The 25,566-nt window shown below is 45.9% G+C and overlaps 1 protein-coding gene across 1 annotated transcript in view; it reads left to right on the forward strand.

Annotated features, from left to right (window-relative positions):
* SLX9 (SLX9 ribosome biogenesis factor) overlaps positions 1–25,566 on the forward strand; it is a 58,587-nt gene that overhangs the window by 20,591 nt on the left and 12,430 nt on the right. Inside the window, exon 3 of the mRNA XM_074595561.1 lies at positions 23,125–23,193. Coding sequence (XP_074451662.1) covers positions 23,125–23,193 — 69 coding nt within the window. The remainder of the gene's footprint in view (positions 1–23,124; positions 23,194–25,566) is intronic.

Consider the following 25,566-nt stretch of genomic DNA (forward strand, 5'->3'; position numbering starts at 1 on the left):
AGCTTCTTTAGCACAAGGGCAGAAAAAGCATATATGGCTCACCTCAAGGGAAAAAGCCATTAGCCAACCTGGATATACAAGCTCGTAACAGTGTCTGCAGTCAAATGCAGTCGTTTGAGAACATTCATGTTTATCTGTAGATCAGTTTTTCAGCATTGATGCTAAAGGCGTGGAATATAAGCAATGATTAAATGGATCAGGGCTTTTTTGCCTGGAAAAGATGACTGTCTGAGAAAAAGGGAGCTAACGAAGTTTAGTAAAATATGATTGCCACAGAGGTGAAGAGAGTTTAGACTTGTTCCCAGTCTCTTCCAGTGAGATAAGTGGAAGAAATCAAATTAAACTAGAATATGCTGGGTACAGGCAAAGATCCTTCAGGAAAATGGCGGTTAAGTTATAGGACTCCTTGCATGTAGTGTTCTGAATTTCTGGTACCTGCATGGGCTTCAAAGCGACTGTTGAGATCCCCCCAAATAAAAAATCATTGTGGGTACCAAATGCATCCGCTCTATACTTGTGCATTCATCACTGTCCCTGTTGGACATGTGGTATTGGCTTGCACATAGCTTTGGTCAGGCCTGGTATGTTCTTAGCCCAATGGTACTATTTACTAGTGGTAAAGCCGGACACCAATGCTCAAACTCAAGTCCTCAAAGTGCCTTCTGTTAAAGCTCTATGAGGTTTTTGTGTGTAGCTTCTGCTGATGGTTGGCAGGAGCAGTGCTTGCTCACCGGACAGAGTGAAAGGCAAGAAGGGGCTGGCCATGGCTGTTGCCAGTGTGCATTATGTTAGGCTCTTGTGCATCTCTTCTGCATGTTGCCTCTTGGGGTTTCTGTTGTGGTTGCCATCCTGGCTTGCAGGTGGTGATGTATCTCCAAATTTGTGCAGGTGCTTTAATCACGGCTAGTACATTACTGAGCAGCTGGATTTGTAATGCTTTGGAGGGGACTATTTTTATTGAAAGACATGAGCTGCTAATCTTGAATTATTTGAATGCCAGCCAGTAGTGCCTGTCAATCTCTGGGGAGCCTTGCAAAGAGGAGGTATTCAAATGAAAACCACCAAAAGGACAGAGGCAGCAGGCTTCCTGGAAATGCGCAAGAGGAATGTTGGAGACTTTTCTTGTATTCATCTGTTCTGCTAGTTAGGTTTTGCACATGGCAGTAATGTCTATCCTTGCAGCAGTAAGAGGTATGTAGCCATGCGGTTCACAGCAGCAATGATCTTGTCACACTCCATGTGCGGCGAAGAGCCTGCGAGGATGATGGGTGTTCCCTCCAACCCACAGTTTCAGTGGCTTTTCTTTGTCTTCTGAAGCTACAGACACCTACAGCTGGGGATGGGGTGGAGGGGATGCCAAGGGGGCAGCTAAGCATTGCCAAAGTGGATTTTTTTTTTTTGTTTCTGTCTTGATCCCAGTCCCAAATACATTTATGTGGTAATTCTGCTGTTTGGATGTTTTAGCATAAAGTTGTCACTGTATTTCTAGTGCAATTTAAAAACTGAAATGAAAGTGTTAAGAATCTGACCTTGCACAGTTGCATTTAATACAGTTCTATGGCAGGCCTGATGGAATCAAGAGGATGTAATAAACATATTTCAGGGGTACAAGTTAGACTTGGGCTTTTCCATCCCTTCTGTCTGTAGTTCTTGTAACTGGCTGAAAATTGCTAAATCTTCCCAGTCTGTTTTTCAGTCATTAGTCTGTACTTACTTTCTTCTCTTCTGCGTTTTCTGCTGGCCTTCAGATCTGTCATGGAATTAATTGGTGAGGAAAAAAGAAGAAGGAAAGAAATAAAGTTGTCCACTGCATGTTGCAGAAGTTTGCTGGCAGTGCTAACTCAGGTAAAGAACAGAAATGTAACATATAGCCTTTCTACTGTGAGATATGAGGCATCTGCTCCATGTTTATTGCTTCAAGATAGGATGTGCCGGTTTTGTCTGGAAAATAAGGTATACAGCCAACACTGGAAATGTTGGCTACTGTAGCACTGGGTAGGAGAGGAGAGATTACAGTTAAACAAGGAAATAGGGCAAGAATATAGTAGACAATAGAAATTCTGACTCTGGAAATGCTGGCCTGAGTGGCTGGGAAGCAACTGTTCGGAGGCTAGGTGGAAAGCAGAGGCAGCGATCAGTTTGAAAGGGCGGGGACTGATTCGATTAACTAGCATGGCATTGAAAGGCAAAATTGATGCATTACCTGAAAGAAAATAAGGTAGGGCAAACCTTTTTTTCTTCGTCCTTGTTGTTTAGTCTTGCCCAGGATCAGGCACTGGGGATTCCTTAGAAGAGGCTTGAACCTTTCTTCCTGCCCCTTTGTCCCAGCAAAGGATGCATCTGGTTAACATCCCAGTGTGGGCCTTCCTGGAGCCTGGAGCTTTGCTTGCCTGGTCTTGGACATGTGATCATGGGCCAGAGCAACTCGTTCAGCACTTCAGAGACAGCCAAACTTAGAGAGGTGAGTTGTCCCCTAGCAAACCTTGACCTAAGGAAGAGAAGTCTCCTGCTGTGTCCACCCTTCTTCCCCTGCACTGCCATGGTATCGATGGCCAGAAGGGCCATGGTATTGATGGGCCAGAAGGAAGGAGCTGTAGCAGCTGGTGCTGGGATCCCATGTAATTATGAAACCTTTGCATGCGAGATGCTCAGCTAGCATGCAGCAGGGCTGCATCAAGTGTGCCTTGGCTTGTGCAGGAGGGCATCTTCTGTCTGCCTGCTTTTTTTCTCATCAGCTGCCCTCCAAAAGCCAGTGCTGGCACTTTCTTCCTTGCCATCTGTATCTGGAAGCTACTGCATCCTTGGTGTGCTTGCACAGCCTCTTACCACCAGCTTCCTGGCACAGCCCTGAGCTGATAGTCTTTTGTTCTGTAGTCTTGGTGGCCTGATCCCTTACCAAAATTTCCCTTCTGGGTATTGAAACAGAGGTGTGACTGATTCTGTGTTGACAACCCAGTACCCCTAGAGAATGAGTAGGAAAGCAAGAGGGTACTATATGAAGATGGTAGAAAGCTCATTCCTGGAACACTTATGGGACTGTAGGAGGAGAAGGGAGGCACTTGTGCCATGAGAGACTAAACTATTCAGCTGTTTATTCAAGTAATCTGTGGGGAAGAAGAGAGAGAGGAGATGCTGTAGCAGTGTTCATCATAGGTTTTCAACAGACGGATGTGGGAGCTGTGGTCAGGGTTCACCCCAGAAGCTCTTTATTCAGAGCATACATTCAGGTCCCCCTGTTAGGAGTTCTCTGCCAGCTGTTCCCTCGCCCCTTACCTCTTCCTGTCTAACAACATGGCTCTTCTGGAGTCAAACCTGAGGAAATGTCTGAGTCTGTCTGGGAAATCAAGACGTGGTGTCATGCCAGGTGTTGCCTCTGGTTGCCTGCCTTCTCCCATGCCACATGTTGCCTTATTTCCCAGTGGAGCTGCGGCAGTTGCCTTTTGGCTGTTTGTTCTTCTAATTAGGTACTCAGGAAGAGGCAGAACCCAGCTGAGAAATCTGTAGCTAGAAACATTAAAGGAGAAGGTGAAATTGTGGAGGAAGGAAAATTTTTCAGGCTGTTGATGAGCTCGTATTAAAGCAGGTCAAAAACGGCTGGTTTGATGTTGACCGCTGAGCTTTTTCTGAAGCCACTTCTGTGTTGTACTTCCAGGCTGCTGTCAGGGTGGAAATTAGTGCAGGGATGTTTGATCAGGAAGCTTGTTTCTTCCCCTCCTTGTCTGATTGTGAGAAGCCTGCATTTCTGTAGTTCCTGTGGATGGGGGAGCTGTGCCTGCAAGGTGAGAGATGGGGTGGCTCAGCCTCGCCTCTGAAGAGCGGGATGGGTCACCTGCCCTCAGTGATGTGGAGGATAGACATGGGGATCTCAGCCCCATTGCAGCACCATTATGCTTTTTTTATCGCTTGGTTTGAACAAATCTAGAAGAACCTTGAAATCAGGATGTTTCTCAGGATCCAGCTTGGCCTTGCTGCTTCTTTTGTCCCCAAGTATCAACAGGACTTTCACACCTGGGCTCCTGGCAACATGCAGAGGGCGGAGGAAGGGGCTGCACTCTGCCTTAAAACAGGTTTATCTCGTGTTGTGGCAATTCAGCTAATCTATTTAGAGTAATTTAGGCACAAGGCAGTATATTCCCAGATTGTGGTCCTTCATCCCTTTGTTATGTTTTTTAGCCTGAGTTTAGCAGATCATTGAATGTTTTCTGGTCTGGGCTCTGTAAAGGAAACTTCAAAACAAAAAAATCTCTGCTAATCAAACTCTGAAATTGTGCTTAATTTCTAGTAATTCCACTGATGGAATTAACAAATTAGATCTTTAGGCCAGAGGCACGAAGCAATGATTTTCAGGTTTCTTTTGTTTGTCAGGGCTTGGTCAGTGCTGAACCTTTTACTGTGACAGGATCTTCCCCACCTTCCCACATAGCTTGGCATATGAGATGGTGTACTGGGTCAGAACAAAAGGGTAGACAAGTTGGGCAATCCCATCTTTTGACAGCAACCATCAGGGAAAAGCTGGGAAATATAATAGTTCTTTCCTCAAAATGCTTAGCTGGGCACTTCCAGTGCCTAATAACTATTATGAAAACAAATCAGTGAGCTGAAGAAGTAGAAGGCTGCAGATACAGCCAGTGCCAAATCCTTTGAGCACCCCTGTTCCTCCAGCCCTGAGAGGTTCTGCAAACGTTGCCCCTGTCCTTGCTTGTGAGCCCGTCTGGGGGACTTGGAGTGCTTGTGTACTCCAAGAACAGTCAAGAGGAAGTCGAAAGCTTATGGGTAGGGACTGGAGACCAAGGCAACAATGGGAATCTTGTGGTTGGTGTCTACTGCAGGCCGCCCGATCAAGGGGAACCTACTGATGAAGCCTTCTTCCTCCAGCTACAGGAGGCATTGTGCTCGAAGGCTCTCATCCTGCTGGGGAATTTCAACCACACCGACATCTGCTGGAAAAGTAACACGGCAAGCTGTAGACAAGCAAGGAGGCGCCTTGATGATAAATTCCTAACACAGGAAATAGACAGCCCTACCCGAGGTGATGCCATACTGGACCTCATAGTCACCAATGTGAGTGAGCTCATCAGGGATGTCAAGACTGGAGGCAGCCTGGGCTGCAGTTACCATGCAGTGGTGGAGATCACAGTCCTGAGGGACACGTGCCAGATTAGAAGCCTAGTCAGGGCCCTGAATTTTAGGAGAGCCAACCTCTGGCTCTTCAAGGAGTTACTCAATAAGACCCCCTGGAAAATGGTCCTCAGGGACAAGAGGGCAGAACAGAGCTGGCAGATCTTCAAGGACGCTTTCCATAGAGCACAAGAGCTCTTGATCCCCAGGTGTAAGAAATCAAGCAAGAAAGGGAAGAGACTAGCACAGCTGAGTTGGGACCTGCTGGTCAAACTAAAAGGCAAGAAGGAACTCCACAGGCAGTTCACGCAGGATCAGGTGTCCTGAGAAGAGTATAGGGATGCTGATGCGTATGTAGGGATGAGGTCAGGAAGGCCAAGGCGCCAACCAGAAAAGGAAGGTTAAAGAAAGCGTGTCCTCCCTGATGACCAAGAATGGCAAACTGGTAACAACAGACGATGAGAAGGGTGAGGTTCTCAACAACTTTTTTGCCTCTGTCTTCACTGCCAGCCTCTCTCCTCATGCCTCCCAGGTTGAAGGACCGCAAGACGGGGACCTGGGTACAAAGTCCCTCCCACTGTAAGCACAGACAAGGTTTGTGACCACCTGAGGAACCTGAACATATACAAGTCTGTGGGACCTGATGAGATGCACCCAGAGTCCTGAGGGAAGTGGATGAGGTAGTTGCCAAGCCACTCTCCATGATCTTTGAAAAGTCATGGCAGTCAGGTGAAGTCCCTGGCGACTGGAAAAAGGGAAACATTGCACCCATTTTTAAAAAGGGTAGAAAGGAGGACCCCAGGAACTACCGCCCTGTCAGCCTCACCCCTGTGCCTGGGAAGGTCATGGAACAGATCCTCCTAGAAGCTATGCTAAGGCACATGGAGGACATGGAGGTGATTTGAGACAGCCAGCATGGTTTCACCAAGGGCAAGTCCTGCCTGACCAACCTAGTGGCTTTCTACAATGGAGTGACTGCATCAGTGGACAAGGGGAGAGCTACGGATATCATCTATCTGGACTTCTGCAAGGCCTTTGACACGCTCCCCCACAACATCCTTCTCTCTAAGTTGGAGAGATACATATTTGATGGGTGGACTGTTCAGTGGATAAAGAAGTGGCTGGATGGTCGCATCCAGAGGGTAGTGGTCAATGGCTTGATGTCCAGATGGAGAGGGGTGACAAGTGGTGTCCCTCAGGGATCTGTACTGGGACTGGTGCTGTTCAGTATCTTCATCAACAACATAGACAGTGGGATCAAGTGCACCCTCAGCAAGTTTGCCGATGACACTAAGCTGAGTGGTGCAGTTGATGTGCCTGAGGGACGGGATGTCATCCAGAGGGATCTGGATGAGCTAGAGAGGTGGGCCCGAGCAAAGCTTATGAAGTTCAGCAAGGCCAAGTGCAAGGTCCTACACCTGGGTCGGGACAATCCTCATTATTAGTACAGGCTGGGGGATGATGTGATAGAGAGCAGCCCTGTGGAAAAGGACTTGGGGGTACTGGTGGATGAAAAGCTGGACATGAGCCAACAATGTGCACTTGCAGCCCAGAAGGCCAATCGCATCCTGGGCTGCATCAAAAGAACCATGGCCAGCAGATCCAGAGAGGTGATTCTCCCCCTCTACTCTGCTCTCGTGAGACCCCACCTGCAGTACTGTGTCCAGCTCTGGAGCCCTCAGCATACGAAGGACATGGACCTGTTGGAGCGGGTCCAGAGGAGGGCCACGAGGATGATCAAAGGGCTGGAGCACCTCTCCTACGAAGACAGGCTGAGGGAGTTGGGGTTGTTCATCCTGGAGAAGAGAAGGCTCTGGGGAGACCTTATGGTGGCCTTCCAGTACCTGAAGGGGGCCTACAAGAAAGCTGTGGAGGGGCTGTTTGCAAGGGCATGTAGCGATAGGCTGAGGGGCAATGGTTTTAAACTAGAGCAGGGTGGGTTTAGATTAGACATTAGGATGAAGTTCTTTACGATGAGGGTGGTGAAACACTGGCCCAGGTTGCCCAGAGAGGTGGTGGAGGCCCCATCCCTGGAGACATTCAAGGCCAGGCTTGATGAGTCTCTCAGCAACCTGATCTGAAAGATGAGTCCAGCTGTCTCAAACAACTTGCTGATGCTGAAGATGAGGAGGCCTCTTCCTCTTGCACCTGCTCCTGGCCATGTGTCTTCCTGGCTTGATGCTGACTTGATTTGGTTCAGTTTGCTAAACTAGCAGAAAACTTATCTGGGTGGAAGTGAGTTAGGTTTTTCTGCTGGAGGTGTACACTAGAGCTGGGGTAGGAGTGTGTGTGGGAGGCATGGTGAAAGGCTGCTGCTGTTGCAGCAACAGGCTCTTCGGTAAGCTAAGCTCAAGCTAAGTTCTCGTTTGCCTGCACCCTGAGCTGCTCTCCGCTGGAGTCTGCTGCTGTTGTCTCTGTGCCAAGTTTCCAAATGTCATGTGTTGATAATGCCACTGGTATTGATACTGCTGCACATTGCATGTCGATCTTTCCAGAGGAAACAGCCTTGTCTCTGTGTCATTAACAGAGAAGTCGATTACAATTGATTTTTTTCTCTAGTTCCATTAGAGATGAGCAATCCAATATTGCATTCAGTATTCCCTGGAGCAGGTCAGCACCTTCCAGACCTCTTCCCTGCTCCCCAAACCACCCCCAAACATCCTGCCAGCATCACAGCAGAGTTTGAGGAGTGCGTCTGCACAGGCAGTCCCCTCTTCTTCATAGACTGGGACCCGGGCAGAAAGCCATGCTGGAGACTTAAATTAGCGCTCCTCCAATTGTATTAGGAGGAAGTTATTCAGATGTTTAACATGAATGCAAGGCTCTTGTGCAGAAGCAACTGCTCTCAGTGTGCTGATGGGTATTTGCTGATGGATGGAAGCAATCCCTTTAACAGTAGGCGGGGTGTTGGCATATAGAGACCTTGGCATCCTGGAAATGTTGCCTGTACAGGCATGTAGTGGAAGAGGCTGCTAGTGTGCCAAGAAAGCAGATTTAATGAAAGGAGAGTTTATTAAATTAAGTCAGGCTCCTTCTCTGATGCATAGTTTAGCAAAGGCTGAGGACTGCATGCCTTAGGTGTGGCTGGCTATACTTCAGGCTTTTTGTCTGTTGCCTGACGTGTTTTTCTGGAATATGTATTTCAGTGGAATCCCAGCTTGTTTATAGATGTTGAAGCACTATTTCTGCTTAATGGAAGGTCTTTTGAGGGGGGAAGGCAGAGCAGTAACATTTCAGCTTCCTTGTCACACCTCTACCGCTGTGCTCAGAACTTCATGGCAGACAGAGCCTGAGGCTATAGAGTTCCCTGGATCATGGTGGCAAAATGGTCCTTCCTACTGTTCGAGCATCCCCTCTGCTTCCTGAGCTTGCAGCCTTGTTGAAAAGGCATCTTGAGATAGCTACCTGCCATGACAGTGTTAAAGGAATGCATTCAGTCAGGGCCATGCCGCAAATCCCTTTCCTGAGGGCTAGATTGCAACTGGCTCATGGACTCTCACAACTGGAAGACAACTTCAGATGCTAATGTAGCAAATCTCCCAAGGAGAGGCAGGGAAGCTGTTAGCTGGGGTGAATACTTGTGTGGATCTTCAAGAGTTTTCCTAAGACTTCTCCCAGTTTCACATATGTGCTTCCTTTGTGTCCTTGTGTTTCTGGACACTTGTGAAGCAGGGAGGGCTTCAGGAATAAATTTTAAGCACTCTTCTCCTAGTTTGGGCAAGTTCAAGTCCATATTGCCATTGGATTAGTGTCTGCCACAGGGAATGGTGGGATGCAGAGATGAGGCTTGGATGTTACTTGTAGGTCAGCTGTCCTGTTTAAAAAGTAATAGCTTCAGATTTTTCTGCAAAGCACTGATTGACAATTGGCGTGAGCACAGTTATTTCTGAAAGGGAAGATGCAGGGGAGAAGTACTTGATGCCCCTCTATCAAACTAGAGACTGAGGGAGTAATGGTGGGAGGAATCCTCTCTTCTCCCAGATCTTCTGCCATGCCTCTGAATGCCTTCTCCACTGATGAAAGGAGATGATAAAACTTGCCTGATGTGTGATTGATGTGCCCCATGGAGAAGAGAAGGCTCAGTGAATAGCCTCTTCAGGTCATCAGGCTGGGACCTGCCTTCCTGAAAGCATCTCTTCTACCCATCTGCCCAGGTGGACTTTCTGTGTGCTTCAGTTTTGCCATGGCATCAGTTGCCTAGCAGCCCTGCACCTGTCTGTTGGAAGACAAACCTCACTGTACTCACTCTTAATGGTGTCTTGTGGATGTCCAGTTTCCCTTAATGCCCTTGGTTTTGCCCCTTCCCTGGCTGTTCCTGCTTTCCCTCCCTTTTCTCTTCTGTGCAAGAGCTTCATCCTTATCTTCCGGTCATTTGAACCTACAATTTCAGCCAGTTTTGACATTCTTCTCTTGACCTTCATGGCTCAGTTCTTCCTCCTTCCCTGTGAAGACATCTGTGATGTGATCTGTTCACGCCGCACAGGATGCTAAAACTCCTGTACGAGTCCCACTTATTGCTGTTGTTGTGATGGTTTTGGTTTTACCCTGAAGTTATGTATCTGCATTGTCTACTCAATTCAGTTTCTGGCTGACATTGTTGTGTTGACTGGAAATATAATTAAGTATTGATCACAGTGCACTCAGCAGTCAAATTAGTTATATATTAATTATGTGTAATAGTATGTCATTCCAGTAATGTTTGTTACCTACCAGTTTAAGTGGCGTTATGTGTGTGTATTAAGAGGAAGGGTGTAGAAAGACCTTGGAGTGACATGCTGTGTTTGCTTTCATTTTTGCTTTTCAATACTTGCAAGTCGCTTGGGCAGTGGTGGTCTGGGCCTTGCTATTTTGCTGGTACTGTTGTTTCTTTCCTGTTCATTATTCTCCGCTGGTCATAAATTTCCAGGAGAAGCCCTATGCCACCTCAGTGGTTACTGCTAAATCCTCTCGTCTGTTAGAAGCTAGGCTGCAGTACTTCCAGTTAACATCTCGCCTTCCAGGGGCTTCCTGGAAATGCCAGTATCTCCCTTACTCAGACAGTGTCTGTCAGTGGTTGACCTGATGCAGGGGCTGAGTAGCTGCTTGCTGGAAGGTTCCTTCCTCTGCCAGGTCTCCACATCACAGACAGTGCAAATAAATGCAATTTGTCCTCTTTGCTCCCTAGTGGTCTCCATTGTTCTGACTCCCGCGCCTGCTTTAGACCTGCAGAGCGCCTACAGAGAGCCGTTGTAAATACATGGCTTAAGAAGCACAGAATGGAAAAAAATGTTTCTGTGCTGTGAAGACTTGCTACCAGTTCACATTAGATTGTGTCCATTAAAAATCTTTGAAAACCGCTGGTCAGAGGTGGCCTTTAAAATGATCTGCGGGCTTAACCTGAAACTGTGTCCCTGCTAGCTTCCCCAGTGCTACAACTAGCATAAAAATATCACCTAGCCTGACTTCAATGAATGTGGTGGAAGATACAGAGATTTCTCCTTTGTGTATCTCCTGCTTAGTTACTGTGTATCTGTGATGAGCTGAACCCCATTTTAAGGTGTTTGGGGATTTAAATATGGGGCTAGACAATTTTGTGTCTGTTCAAATTAGCACAGTTGCGTCTTGCACTTTGCCTTATTGAACTTCTTGAGGTTCACATGGGCCCACTTCTCCAGCCTGTCAAGGTCCCTTTGGATGGCATTCCTTCTCTCAAGTGAATCAACTGCTCCACTCCACTTGGTGTCATCCACAAACTTGCTGAGGGTGCACACAGTCCCACTGTCTATGTCATTAATAAAGGTATTGAACAGTACTGGTCCAAATAGGAACCCCCGAGGGATGCCACTTGTTACTGATCTGGATTTGGACACTGAGTACCCAGTCTCAGCCAAACTAGAAAGTCTGAACAAACCTGCAAGAAGTATTTTCAAATACTCAAGTCAAATTGTCCTAAAATAGAGTGCATGGACTGTAGAGTTGAAGAGTATGGTACTTGTGGTACATCCCACTCTGTATGGAGCTGTGACTTAACTTGCGGGACATGAATGTTGGGAGGACATTTAGATTCAAAGGCTGGAACTAGCCATAAATGAGCTGCTTGGGGCAAGGTGAGAGGGTCTATCATTAGAAATAACATTTATAAAATGGTTTGTTACATTAATTTTCCCCTTTTGGAGAAATGCTGTTGCTGACTTGGATGATGTCAGAGTGAGGTTTGCCTACCTAATGCTGTCTCTGTTTTTGTACATTGTTTTCCAGTTACATCCTGCACTCTTTGTAAAGCACAGAACTTTTTTTTTTTTTTACCCTAGTAGTGTAGCTATAACAACCTCTCTCTATGTTTTAAGGCATCTGATAGAGTGGTCCTGCAGGAAGTCTGGTTATTGTAGTCTCAGGGCTATTTTTTCTTCATAGAGTGGTTCCTAATTTGCATTTTCTAATGACAAACTGCCTAAAAATCTGTTTGTATCCCTGAATTGTTTGTGATGAAGAGCCAAAGAAAATTGGGAAAAAACTTTGAAATATGTTTCATTTTGCAGTGTTGTGTTTTTTTCAAAATAAAGTAAAAAGCATTAAAACAACAGGATTTTGATGGAGATAGTTTTGTAGTCTCTATTAATGTATCCTTAAATTCTGAAGTAGTTTGAATTTGGAATTTGCAGTCTTTCCCGGGATGGAGGAAGCACTGGCCACCAATCGTTACTGTTTTAGCAACAATCACAGCAAGGTGTGGTGTGCTTCTGCAGCGAAAGGACAGCACTCAGAGGCCAGCCGAAGGGCAGTCTGCTTTACAGAAAACTCTACGGATTAGCTGCAAACTCACATGGCCCATGGATGCCATGTCAGTCACTGCTACTTTGTGCTGTGTTTTCATGCAAAGCTTATTCTGACAGCCTGGGTTTACTGTGCACTTCTCCAGGAAGGAGAAGAGACAGAGCAGTGGCCTACACGAGGATCTTAAGCTGCGTTCAATTCATGTGTATTTGCATCAAAATAGATGCAAAGGGAGGGCTGAAGAGGCAGCACTGTCTTCAGTTTTAGATAATATTTATCTGTGCAACTGTTTTATTAGTGTGTCTTCCTTCCTCAACTCTTACTGTCAGGTAAAGTGTAAGCTGCCTTTACTCAGCAGTTCCAGAAGGGCTGAATCCTGGGATTCCTCCTGCCTCTTTTCCTCCATCTCCATCCAAGGAAAGGTACAGCTGCAGCTCTTCCTATTGGTTGCATCCCTGCCTTGCCTGTTGGTTAAGGCAGAAGTTCCTGCAGGGAGCTTGTTTCACCGAGTTGCATGGTGAATGCGGTCCTGTTGCCCGTCCTTCCCCATTTCAGCTGAAAGAAACAATTTCAGATGATACTGTCTGTCTGCCATTTCTCCCATGTCTTGTTTTTCCCAGTGGAGGGAGGGAAAATGGCTTTAGATGCTAAACCTGGATCGAGGCAATGAGGAGAACTCAGTGCTTCTAACAGCAAACCAGCGAATCCATTAAAAGTATTATCTGGAGAAATGCGGGGGAGAAGGTGAGGCTCCGTACATAATACATTGTAATGTCTGCTGTAATCCCTGAGGAAGAGAAAACAATTCCACAACTCGTTCTAGGTATTGTCCTGCACATCCTTCCACGCGCAGCTGGTCTGCTGCCAGTGCTGCAGTGGCACCTGACAGTGACATATTTGCCTGTCTGCTCGGAAGCCTCACCCTGTGTGCTTTTGCTGTTCTTCTGAGCATCTTTAAATACTTATTTTTTTCCCTCTCTTCCCTACTGTTTTCTGCCTTTCTCCTTCCCCCAGCACTCCATCAGGCCACTCCTTTGGCATTAAGGGAAATGCAGCATAAAATGAGGTTCTCTGTGTATTTTGAGGAAAAACACCCGTACTTGGTGAACATAGGAGTGTGTTCATAAATATGAATAAACATCGGTTATGTCTAAATCTCTCTTATGCACGACTTGTGGGAGCGACAAAATTGTCTGAAGTGTAGGGTGACTTCAACTGTATAAAACTGCTAAACAGTAAAATCAATATTTTGGATAAAACGGAAGTCTTTTGTCTGCAGCCCCATTAAAGGAGCTCTTCAGAAACTAAGAAATGAAGTGGAGAATTTCAAGTGGGAAGAAATCTGCCTGTTGTCAAATCCAGGGAAGAAGACTGAAGACTGGTTTGCAGGGTCACCACTAGATTCACGCACTGAGAATGTAATAACAAGTACAGCAGAGCTGGCTCCTCTAAGGAGCTCAAAGAGCACATATGAAGTGATAGGTAAGGATATGCTTGTAAGAGAAATGCCAGGTACAAATGCAAGAGGGGTTATAGGAACCAGTGGCTGGAAATGGTAAACCTTCCCAGAGAATGCCCATTTAATTGTCTACTAGCTACTTCAAATTAAGGAATTTAAGGTAATTTACCTTAGGAAGGAAATTAAGGTAAATTAATATTTTCTTGCATTTTGCATAAATTACAAGCAACAGGTAGAATCAAATACGGTAACGCTTTCAGATCTAGGTCTTTCACTATGTACTACTGTAGAAGGTATTGATTTTTCAAACTTTTCAAAGGACAATGTAGTTGAAGGTAATCTTATTAGCAGGAATGGAAAGGATATTTTAGGGAAAACCTTTTTAAAATACAAGCCTGCAAGGCGTTGTCAAAAAGCATAGGGATGTTTCGGTATTCTCCCTTAACCCCAAGGAGAGAATTTACCCATTGGTAAGCATGAATTACGTTTGGTCTCAGAATAAATCTCATTCCAAATATTTGTTGCTGTTTAAGCTTTTATAGAAATTGTATTCTGTTCTTCAGGCTGCTCCCTATCAAAACTGCAATATCCACACAAATATCTCATATGCGTTTATCTTATTTTTGTTATTAAAATACAAATTTAATCCTCTATGGAAGGGGACTTGCTGACTGTCCAGATTGTGCCGTGCTGTGGACTCCCTCAAGTCTGCTTTGGTGGTCCATCTTGGTGGTGTCGGTGGTTTTGTACAAATCTTAAAAATATTTGCTACAGGAGGTAAAGACAGCTCAGAAATATACCTCAGCGTGCTCCCGGTACCTTGTTGTCAGGTTGCGATGGCAAACCTATGAGTCATTGCCTTACAGATGCCTGCTTGAAGGAACTCTGTTGCCAAGGTGACTTTTCAAATATGGTTTTTGCAAGGGCAGGTCTTTTCTCACAAGGGAGACACAGATCTGTGCACTTTTCCTCACTGCCCGTAAACTGAGGATGGGCTCGAAAGGGAATGGTCTGTCTACATCATGCTGTCCAGCCAGGAAGGGGGGTTGTGACCTCTTGGGGTAGCTGAGAAGCTCCCGCTTTCTGTACTTCTAGTGCTCTTGCCTTACAGAAAACAAACTGGATGGCAAAACCCTGCTACTCTGCATGATCGGTGTCTGCTGAGGCTGGAGTTAAAGGCTGATCTGCGCTAAGCTCCTATGCTCTGCTGGTGACACTGATCTTTTTTGAAATCATCAGCAGGAAAGAGTAGAGATGAAAAATCTTCTGCAGTGCTTTCCTGTGCCATGCCAGACAAATCTTTTGTTTTTAGGGCAAGTATCTTTTCCAAAGGACAGCCCCTCTGTATGGGTGTTGAAAGTAGGTACACCTGTGAAAGCTGTTTGAATTTTTTGTTTTGGATATTGCACATAATCACAAAATTGTTAAGGTTGGAAGGAACCTCTCAATAGGATCTAGTTCAGTCCCTGATTAAGCACGGTCAGATACAGCAGCTTGTCCAGGAGTCGAGTCAGGTTTTGAATATCTCCATGGAGATTCTTTGGGCAACATGTTCCAGTGTTTGACTACCCTTACAGTTAAAAAAACCCACAAATTATCCCAAATCCAAATGTTTCAATTCATGCCCATTGCCTCTTATCTTGTCACTGGGCACCACTGGGAATAGTCTGGTATTCTCTCTCATCCTTCCTTCTCAAGTTTTGAACAACTTGACATTTCTTCCAATGCAACAGAAAAATAAAATTATGTTCCTTTCAGCAAGAAAGCTGTCACTTGCTCTCTGCAGAGATGGTTTCCAAAAAACAAATCCCTAGATATCTGAGAGTTCAGGCCCTCAGCTCTCACTAGCATGCAGTCTCAAATGCCATGCTTAAAGTCAAACAAACCCAAAATTAAATAGCCACATCACTTTCCAGATGGTGTGTTGGGGGCGCTTTCCTTGTGCAAGCATGACTGACACGTGTAGTCTTACCTTCAACATGAAAAGACTACAGAGATGAGGAGGTCAGCCATAGGAAGGAGTAGTGAAGAATGCCCCGAGTGTATAACACGTGTAACCTCATCTATGAGGCTGCTTCCAGTCCTAGCTTACACCACGGCTGAACCAGGCTATGAATGCATGGGTGACTATAGAGTGCTTTGTATCCCAAGCTTATGTGCTACTTCCCAGAAGTAGCGTGAGCGCTGGATGAAAGGAAGAGGAGGAAGAGTGGCTTGCTAGGCTTCCACGGACAAGGGAAGGAATTGGCAGTGGACAGAGACACTGCAAATCCTGTTGGACCAGGTCTCGTTCCCAGCAGGAGCAGGGAAGCAGGTAGAGTGGGTGTAGTCCTAAGGGAGGTTACATGCTGCTTACTTGCAAAACTTTTTCTAGGACTGGGTGCTGCAACTTCATGAAGTCTGACCCCTTTGGGAAGTGAGGGCTGCCCGTGCTCCCAGGGGAGCCTTACTCTGGAGAGTCAGGTCTTGAGGGCTTCGCATAGCACTGTTGTCCCTTATATCTGAATAAAACAGAGGCAGCTGCTTTACCTGTACGGTAATGCTTAATGCCAGTACACAAGCTCACCAGCGTTCTAACCTGAGAGCTCGCAGAGATGCACTTGTTCGTGTTTCTGAAGGAATACGTTGAGCAGATCAGATTTGTTTTCCTTAGGTGAAGGAGGGAAGTGCATGATGGCATTGCTGGTCCAGGCTCCCCTGGCGCTGCCTGAAGCAGCATTTGGCCTCAGTTCCACTGTCTTGCACTTCTTGGAGACTTGACTCTTAGGCTTCTACATGGACAATGAAAGCAAAGAAAGCCTGGTTGGTTCTCCTCTCTGAGGTGGCTAGGGCGATGAAGCCTCCCTCAGAAGCCGGTTGGTTTCTTTACTAGCAGTAGCAAGGCAGGACGTTGGAGATGGTCAGGTTTCTTGGCTGATTGTGGAAAAAACAAGGCTCTGCTGCAGACCTACAACTCATTGTATCAGCTTGATTGTAAGCAGGCTTTGCCGTTCATTCTGCCTCATGTGCAGACAGCAAATTCTCATCTTCTGTGGATGTTCCCTATGTAATTTGCTGTGATCAGAGATGGGTGTGCAGGAAGGACACGATGGCTTGTCATGAAACCTGAAAGAGATCTCATGAACTGAGCTGTTGGCAGTTTCTCAAATATGCACTGAAATCCTAGCCCCTTGATTCTGTTCTCTTTGGACTCAGTGACCCTTTGTAAGGCTAGAAGCTGCAGCAGCATTTGCTGAGAGCTGCTGGGCATAAAATTCACTGTGATCACCGGTATTTAAACTGTTTATGGGGCTGCACAGAAAGCAAATACATGCCAGAGGAAGCAAAGAAAAAGTCAGCTTTTCTGGACATGCCATTCCTTGACAAATAAGAATACCTTATTTGTGCTGTGGAACTTCAGGATACTTTTGGAGAACTTCTTGCTTTTTTGTTGGAAGAAATGTACACACACTTGTTGCATGTACATGCAACAATTCACGGACATGAAAAGGGGCAGGGGGGATTGAAGTGTCCTTTCTTGAAATCAAACTCATTCTCCCAAACCCATTTCTGGAATGAAATCACACCTGATCTTGCAAAGTCCCTGAGATGGCATGTGTTTTCAAAGTATTACAGCTCAGGGAGTACTGAGAACTGGGTGGTTTTTATTTCAAGGTGACCTGTCTGATTGGTGAGGAGGGAGCAGAACTGGGGACACTTTCTAGCAAATCATGTGGAGCTCCTGCATGGGTGCAGCAACATCCTCAGTAGTTGCACTTTTTGCCAAATGCTGTTTTTCTCTGACCAGGGAGGCATTTAAAAAAGAGATGAGGAGCTGTCTCCTTCACTGCTTCCATGCTCACTGGAAGAACAGCAAGAGGGTACTTCCAAACCTGCTGCATACAGAGGTTGGTTTGTCTGTTGCTCACTGTAGTCATCCAAGTCTCCCAGAGAAAGGACAGCCAAATGTGTAAGCAGCAGGAAAAAAGGATGCTGAGTGGTAACAGCTACGTTATTCAGGCAAAACTGTGCATCTGCAATGTAATAAGGACAAATTAGTCTAAAGAAGAAACTATTAAAAAAAAGGGTACCTTCTGCATGCAGAGTTTCAAGAGCTTTAGTAGGTGTCAGATGGTTACCGTTCATTCCCTTGGGTTTGCTTAAAGCCAAGCTTTCTGTAAGATGAGTTCAATACATTCACTTTGCCTGCTGTAGGCAAATGCTCTTCTTCCTGTAGGTGCCAGCAAACGCTTCTACACCTGCTTCGCCTCCTGTGGGTCCTGGGTGCATCTCATAATGCTCTCCTGGTCAGGAAGGTGAGAAGCAGCATGGGCTGTCTGGTGTCAGACAGTGGGACTGTCTGTCTCCTGTCCTGTATTTCATTCTTCTTCCTCAACTCTCATTGCCTACCCAGGGAATGAGCAGCAAATGCTGATAGTAGATACATGGTTTCTTTCAGTTTTTTAAGAGAAACTTTCCAAAACCAGCAAAATGTATGTGATAAAAAGTGCCCTTTTCAGTGCCCTGGACTAGTGATGGGTCTGACCTAATTTGCTGCCCTCCAGGGTGTTTGCAGCAGGATGGAGGTAATACAGGAAAGGCACTAATGGAAATTCATGAACAAAATAAAGCAGAGGCCACATGGTTGTCCTGCTGTCCCCCAGTGCTACTTTTGTGGATGTTTCTCCCCTAAGAAGGTTGCATGCTACAGAGTATGTGGTGGGGTATTTCTCTCTCTGACCCCACCATGTTTGCAGCCTGTATGTGTTTTACAGGAAGGATAACTCCTGAAATAAGCTGACCTTTTTCCAGGAGCAAAAGATAACTTGTCCCAGCGAGGAGCCTGCGACCTGGCAGATGATGTGAGCTCCTTGTGGCAGCCATAGCTTCTCCATTGGGAGGCTCACGGTGGTTGCTGGTATCTCTCTGTGCCATGAACTGGCAATGAGCTGGCACCGGGCTCAAACAAGGCATTTTGTAGTCCTTGTGGCATGCTTGATTCAGAAATCTAGGTTCCCTGAGGCATGGTACCTCTTTCCTGCTTGGTTATGAAAATAACCTTCCAGCTGTAAATGTGGCTTTAAGGACAGTGACACACTGGGCCACCTTGAGCATCCTTTGTGTGCCTATCTGAGACTGACCCTTAGAATGTCAACTTCTGCGTTGGGGATGGATGCTGAGAGGGTGCAGGTGGGAAGACCGAGGACTTCTGAAGAGTGACAAATGCCTCAGGCAGAGGAGGAGGAGGTACTTTTACCTCGTGGCAGGGGCTGAGCATGTCTGCAGCACTTAAGTTACCATTTGGGAGGATGGACTTCGTCTCCAGAATTGCCTTTCGCAGACTACTGTGCAGATTGTGACTTCTTGGTCACCTCCTGAGGGGTACTGCTCCCACTTCAGATGGCATATCACTTGTGCATTTATGCGGCTAACTAGAGATGAGTCTCGGCTCTTCTGCAGAGGGAGGTTTTGTGCCCTTGCTGTATCCGGTCAGAGCCTGAGGATATTTACCAGGCCTGACAAAGGCATGACCTTGGCACGAGGACATGAGTTGCATTTGCACAGCTCCTCTGGGTCTCGGATGGGAAGCCAGGCTTGCAAGTAGGCTCCGCTTTAAATAACTGGGGGATCTGGAAGGGTTGAGAATGCAGATCCCACTTTAAATAGGATGCCTGCCTCATCGGGGGCAGAAGGAAAGCCTGCATGCTGGTGTAATGATTAAGTGTGAACAAAAATAATGTAGCTTGTTTTGGAACGTGAAAAGCAAATGCTGTATCCATGGTGAAACCTGCCCTGTCCCAGCAGGGGCTGTCATCTTCTCTTCCAACACTGGTTCTAAAGCCTCCTTAGGGTGGCAGGGCTTGAACACTGGCTTTTTTTTTTAAGCCCTGGTTTTACCCAGGGCTTAGGTAAAACCCAAACACTCCCCTGCCATGGTTTCTGTGCACCACATACAGGCTACCAAGATGTCTCTGGAGACTCCTCTAAGAGTAATGGGGCAGAGAGCCTGGATATCAACCCCTTGCTTCTGTCCTTGCCACCTCCAAGCCTCGGTCCCACTAGTGACCCAGGCTCCCCAGACACTGCTGCGTCAGTGCTTCCTGGAGGAGGAGTGGAGCTGGAGGTTGCCTGGTTGGGAGCTGAGCTGTTGGGTGAGATGAGGGCAGTGAGCTGCAGGGCTGGCTCCTGTGGAGCACCATTGCTGCTGGATGACATCTTGACTGACACTCTGCCTGTCTCATGTTGTCCCTCAACCTTCTTCCTAGAGGAAAAAGAATACCTTCAGTAGATCTGCACTGGTATCTGTCAGGTCACACCACTGCTGCATTTGCCCCAGGAGACTGGTTTACCGTTTCCCAGGCCCTTTCAGTGTAACAGGGTATTAGACAATTTACAAGTGACACTATAGAATTAAAAAAAAAAAACAACCACTAAAAAACCACCCAAACCCACACCCAGTCTTCTGCTTTTGGATGTATTCTTTGGATTTTTTTAGTGAACTCGTCCCACAGCTGTAGGCATATGCTCATTTTTGCTGCTGTTATACAACTGAGGCTAAAATTAACACATCTGTTGTTGTTTAACTTAAATTTATACAGTACCATGTTTTGCTAAAATACTATGTTTCGAGCGGCAACAGCTTTACTGTTATGTATCAGTGGAGTTCTGGGAATAATACTTATTACTATGGGCTATTTCTTAATAGCTCAAACCAAAGGGGCAACTTAGTGCTTCACTACAGCTTTGCATGGGGGGGGCGGGGGCGGATGCCCAGTGCTGAAGAACCCTCCTCTCTTTGTGTGGCCTTGCACAGGCACAGGTTGATTTGGTATTTCTGCTCATATTTGATATTTCTGCTCATGGCCAACTCCCCAAAGTAATGTGGTTTCCTGGAACTGTGAAGCCTGTGTTTTCACCCTCTCAGTTGTGTAGTCAAACTTAAATAGTGGGGTCTCAGGGCCCAGGGAAGCCTGTAGTGTTATGGCTTTAACCCAGTCCAGCTTTTTTCTGAATGCCTAGAAAGGATAAAAAGGGGACTTTTAAGATAAGATATAGATATATATATATATATAGTCTAAGGGAGTCCTTTATGAAAAGCAGTCATATATATATGTGGGGTTTTTTTTAGTCTAAGGAGTCCTTTTCCAAAAAAACTCAACCTTTTTGAAATGAAGAAAGCTGTAATCAATAAAAAATTGCTTGTCTGCCATGAAGACGGGATCCTGAGAATTTCCATTAGTAGTATCAAATGCTTGATGTAGGAGGCAAAAAGCTATTGTTTTTTTTTAATCTGTTTATATTTGAGATGTTTTGTACTGTGCGGATCAGAGGGAAGAAAAAACACATCCTTGCTAAAAGAAATAATTGTCAGGTTTAAAATATGTAAATTACTCTCAGCTAATGTAAGTGGCTTTTGCTTACCTTTCTTCCGTGCACAAGGTTTCAAAGGCAAGTGTTGTTAAATTACATGTGGAATGGGCCAGAGGTGGGGACCTAAACCCTTCTGATTTCACAGAAAAATAATTAAACTGGAGCTGCGGTCTGGCTTTGATCTCAGAGGTGCTTGCAAGCTAAATAAAAATAAAAGAGTACCTTGGGGACAGTCTGTGCTAAATTCTACCTCCGCTGTTCTCCGGTCGTTTGCAGCGGCTTTGGCACTCGTCATCGCGACTGGAAGTTGTCAAATACAATTTGGCACCTTCAGCAGCAAAACAGCCTCCTGAGGGGCGGGGAGGGATCTGTAAAATGGAGGTGTCAGGGAGCAGGTGGTGAGAAAGGGCAGAAACTGGCCGGTTTGCCAGCTGCTGACTGTGGGAGGACAAAGGATCCGGCGCCCCTCCCTGCACCCCTCTGGTGATCTGTGTCTGCTGGCCTGGGTGCCGGCCACTGTCCCCAAGCCTCCAGTGAGGTTGGACTCCTGCCAAGAAAACAGCTTTTGTGTTTCCTTAAATATTCCACTGCTGTTTGGGGGAAATAAAAAAAAAATATATGAATCGATGTTATTACTAGAATTGGCCAGCTGGCTGAAATTTTTTTTTATTTTCATTAACAAATGTTAATGCGCTGTTTTCCCAATGAAGTAATGAGTGTGTGTTCAGGCAAGGGGGCAAATCTCCCCAGCACTGCTGCTGCTGAAATCTCAGCAGGCTTGGGCAGCCAGAAAGGCAGGGTGGAGGTGTCTTTTGCAGGCAGCTCTTCAGAGATCATCAGGGTACGAATTGGCCTCTCGTGATTCATCCTTTTTTTCCCTGAAACCACAGAAACATGGGGTGATTGGGGGTAGGGGTGGCTGGGAGTTGGTTATTGGAACATGCAATTAGTTGTTTTAGCATCCGTTTTGGTACAACAACAAATGCATTGAGTAAAATTGCCTTTAATGTGATTAGATATTTGTCTCTGTTATTGCCTGGCCCTGCATGCTGGTGGGGCTGTCCTGTTGGGCTGTCCTGCTGGATGGGACCTAGCAGGGTGCCCATGCATTGGTGCTTTATGCAGGAGACGAACAAATGGATGGCAGCATCAGTCACATACCATCAGTCACAAACCCTTCAAGATATCCCTGAGCATTGTAAGTAAGTGATAGCTTCTAGGCATGGTTTTATTTCTTGCTTCTTGGGTGCATTGACTGCAGTAACACATTTTTCTGGGACACGAGACAGTAAAAGCTACAGCTTCATTCTCCATGTCCTCTAGAAACTCAAAACATCTTGGTGGTTGTTGGCTTTATGGAAAAGCTCGCCCAGCTCTAGCAGGCTTGTTCTCATCTTACGGCATTGAAATTACTAAATTATCATCCTACTTTTGTTTAAATCATCCTCAAAGATTCGCAGCTTCAGAGAGGTTGTCCTCAGTGAGTTGTTCTTAGAGTTGCACTGAATTCCTTTTTCTTTTCGGGAGAAAACTGGTATTTTTTCTTTTCCAGGCTTAAGAATAACCTAAGGTGAGAAGAGTGGTCTTTGGGGAGCTTTTTCCTCCATTGGCATTCCTGTAGCAGGATTCCCAGCACATTTCAGGAGAAAAGTTGACTAAAGTCAATTTTGTTTTAAACACCAGAGATAAGATAAAATTTTGTAGTGTCTGCAGCAGATCTGCAGTAAAAATACTTGTGACGTTATTTTACTTGGTTTTGGATATAAGTGATCAACAGCTGGTTTCCAAATACTGAATTTGGTGTATAGTAGGTACTAGCCATTTTTACAAGCTATTAGTAACAACTGCTTCTTAGGGCTGCCATGAATCTGGGTATTTCAGACCCTTTGCCGTGCTTCCCCTGCCTGCCATGGGCAGGCGGATGCCGATGGCCGTGTCAGGTTGCCATTCCCCCTCCTACCCTCATGCATGTCTGCAGCCTATGTTTTCCTCCTTCTTAGCTTTATCAGCCTGCATATTTTCAGATTAAAAGTTGCTTTTTGCTCCCAGTTCTGGAACCTGTAGGTCCTCCCATCACTTGTGGCTAGTCAGAAGAAAATGCCAGCTCTCAGACCAGGTTCATGCGTGAGTGCAGGACACAGGGCAAGGGTCTCTGAAAAGACTTTTCTCAAAGAGCTACCTGGCTTGAGAAAACAGGGCCTACGGTGATGAGGATCTGATCTACTTGCCCATTTCTTATTTCTCAACCAACAACGAGCCGGGTTTGATTTGTTCGGCTAAAAATTGAGGTGTGGTGTAGCCCCTGGCCTGCCTGACCTGCCAGCAAGTTCAAAGGCATCAAGGGTTGACCAAAATATTACAGACTCTGCTATCTTTGGGAAGTGTCCAGCACTGAATCTGTGTGCAGGAGCCAGGCTCCATCTGATGTCTCTCTTCTCCTCTAGGTTTAGAAGAAAAAACAGTTCTTTCCAAAAAAGAAAAAATGAAGCTGCGGAAAGAAAGATGGCTACAGAGTAAGTACTCTTCCGAAGCACGGTGGTACCATGGGCATCACAGACTGTGGTTCTGTTGGATCTCTCTGTACATGGGGTGCGAGTGGGCGTGTTGGTTGGTGCCGGGGGAGGCTGAATGCTTCTCAGAAATCTTCACATCTGCTCCCCAGCACATGGGGCAAAAGTCCCAGGTATTCTTTCTCAGTGTTTAGCACCAAGATTGAGTCATTGCCCAAACCTACTTTTGGTCTTCCTTCACAAGTAATGTAAGTGATGACATAAAATCTTTATTTATCCAGATAGAACATTGTGCCTGTGTAGGTTTAGCATGTTTATCTTTTAAAGCTCTGGTACAGATATGGCTAGCTGTATATGGAGCTCCTCCTCCCTGAGGAGCTGTGGGGACAGTAGGACAGCCTGGAGCTGAGCCCCACGCAGCCACCAGCTAATCCCAAGCCTCTGTGGTGAAGGCCTGCAGTGATTCCTCCTGCCCTTCAGCAAGGGAGGTCTCTGGATGCTGCTGGTTGTGTTACTGCTCTTTCCCATGTGCCACAGGTCAGTGAACCCACTTACCAGAAAATCTGGCCTTTCTTGAGGCTGTGAAATACGAGCTAAACAAAACCAGCACGTGGCAGAAATGCTTCTGTTTCCTGTGGGAAGCGTCTGTATTTTTGCTTCGAGTATCTCAGCACCATAAGAGACAATGCTGTGCTACCTTGTGTAGCAGAGGGATTCCTCTTGCCACCTGGTGCTGTTCTTGGGACAGGCTTTTCCCTTAACACCTTCCTGCCCAACAGAGTTGCTGACAGACTGTGTTTGGGGCTTTCTGCCACACCATATGCTCTCTACTCCTGAGCTCTGAGCGCAAGTCCATCAACCTGTGATTTCACCAGTCGCAGTGATGGTGTCTCTGGCTCCTCTTACATAAAAAGATGATAATTTAACACTGTGACTCTGAAGGAAGCCTCCTGCCTGTCACCAACAAACAACTTCCAAGTGTCTTTGACATCTGGAACCCTTGGTGTCCCTGTTGGCTACAAAGCATAGATGGCTGTGCTAGTCCTAACGTCTGGCCTGCTAGCTGCAATTTTGGTGCTCCTAAAGGTCTCTCCTTGTCTAATACTGTTGTGGGAACACAGAAGGGGACCGCTGGAGCACAGCTGAGCTTTTCCTCCCCTGATACCATGACTGGTACCAGGTGTTGTGGAGGAAGGCATGTCCTCAGCAGTACTTTCTGACAGAATCCACAGAAAAGGGGTACGTGGGACTCATGTCTTCTGCAAGAAACAGAGGGCATGCTCCTGCAGTTAGATGACAGCCCTGCTCCCATAGTCAAGGTCAGTCACTTTGAAAAAGCCTGGGAGCAAGATCCCTACACTCTCTTAATCCTGCCCTCCTGCACATATGCCTTTGTAGCATAAGTCTTTTTCAAGATCATGTATGTTATTTTGGCCCTGCCGTGGCCTCTTTCCTCCTCTCTTGGCTCTGAAGTTACTAAACTGGGAGATACAAATGAAATGCAGAGGCTTTGCTTTGGGAAGAACACCAAGATAGAAAACTTCAAGCCAAAGTATCTCTGTCTTAGAAGAGACTAGGTTATTAGAAGTGCTTTACAGATACAGAAGTACCCAAATTACTGGCTCTCTTGACTCCCCCACTAAACTTGTGGCCAGTTGGCAAATACCAGCATCCCCTAGCAAATGCTTTGCTAAGGTTAGCAAGTACCTGAGAATTTCTGTAAGGAAAGTCAGTAAGTGTTAGTACTAGGTGTGCAGCTTGTTATTGAGAAAAATGGAATAGCTGGAAAGACCCTATATAAACATCAGTAAAGAAACTGATATTATTATTAGCTGGTAGAATGAAATGAACGGCTGTTTCCAGAGATGGTGATTTTTAAATGAAACTTGGCATTCTAACGTTGTGACCTTAAAGAGCCGCAGTCAACTGAAACACATTGATTTTTATCTGGTACAGGTAACTCTGCCAATTCTTTGTGGGTTTTGCAGTCTTTGCCTGCTCCCCTCACCCCCAAAAGTGAACCCAACTTGGACTGGTGAAGTTCTTCTCATTACATCTCTGTTTTCCTGTCTTCCGAAGAGTTTGTTGTTTCTTCTTGTCCCAGGGCTGCTTTTGTGACACTGGATGCCAAGACCCTGGGAAATAACGTTCAGTCCAGTAGTGCAAATGCAAAACTTGGAGATTTCTTCCATTCCAATAAATCATCTCATGAGATACTAGAGAGGGAAAAAAATTATGCAATGCTTCAGACATTAGAAGTATGCACATTTAAAAATACATATATCGCATGGCTCCTCAGACGAACAAGACTTCATAGGAAAAGAATTTGGGATGTTTGCGCAGAATTAGGTGTCTGAAAATTTTGAGAACATACTG

This window comes from Larus michahellis, chromosome 7 (assembly GCF_964199755.1).
Source record: "Larus michahellis chromosome 7, bLarMic1.1, whole genome shotgun sequence".
NCBI lineage: Eukaryota > Metazoa > Chordata > Aves > Charadriiformes > Laridae > Larus > Larus michahellis.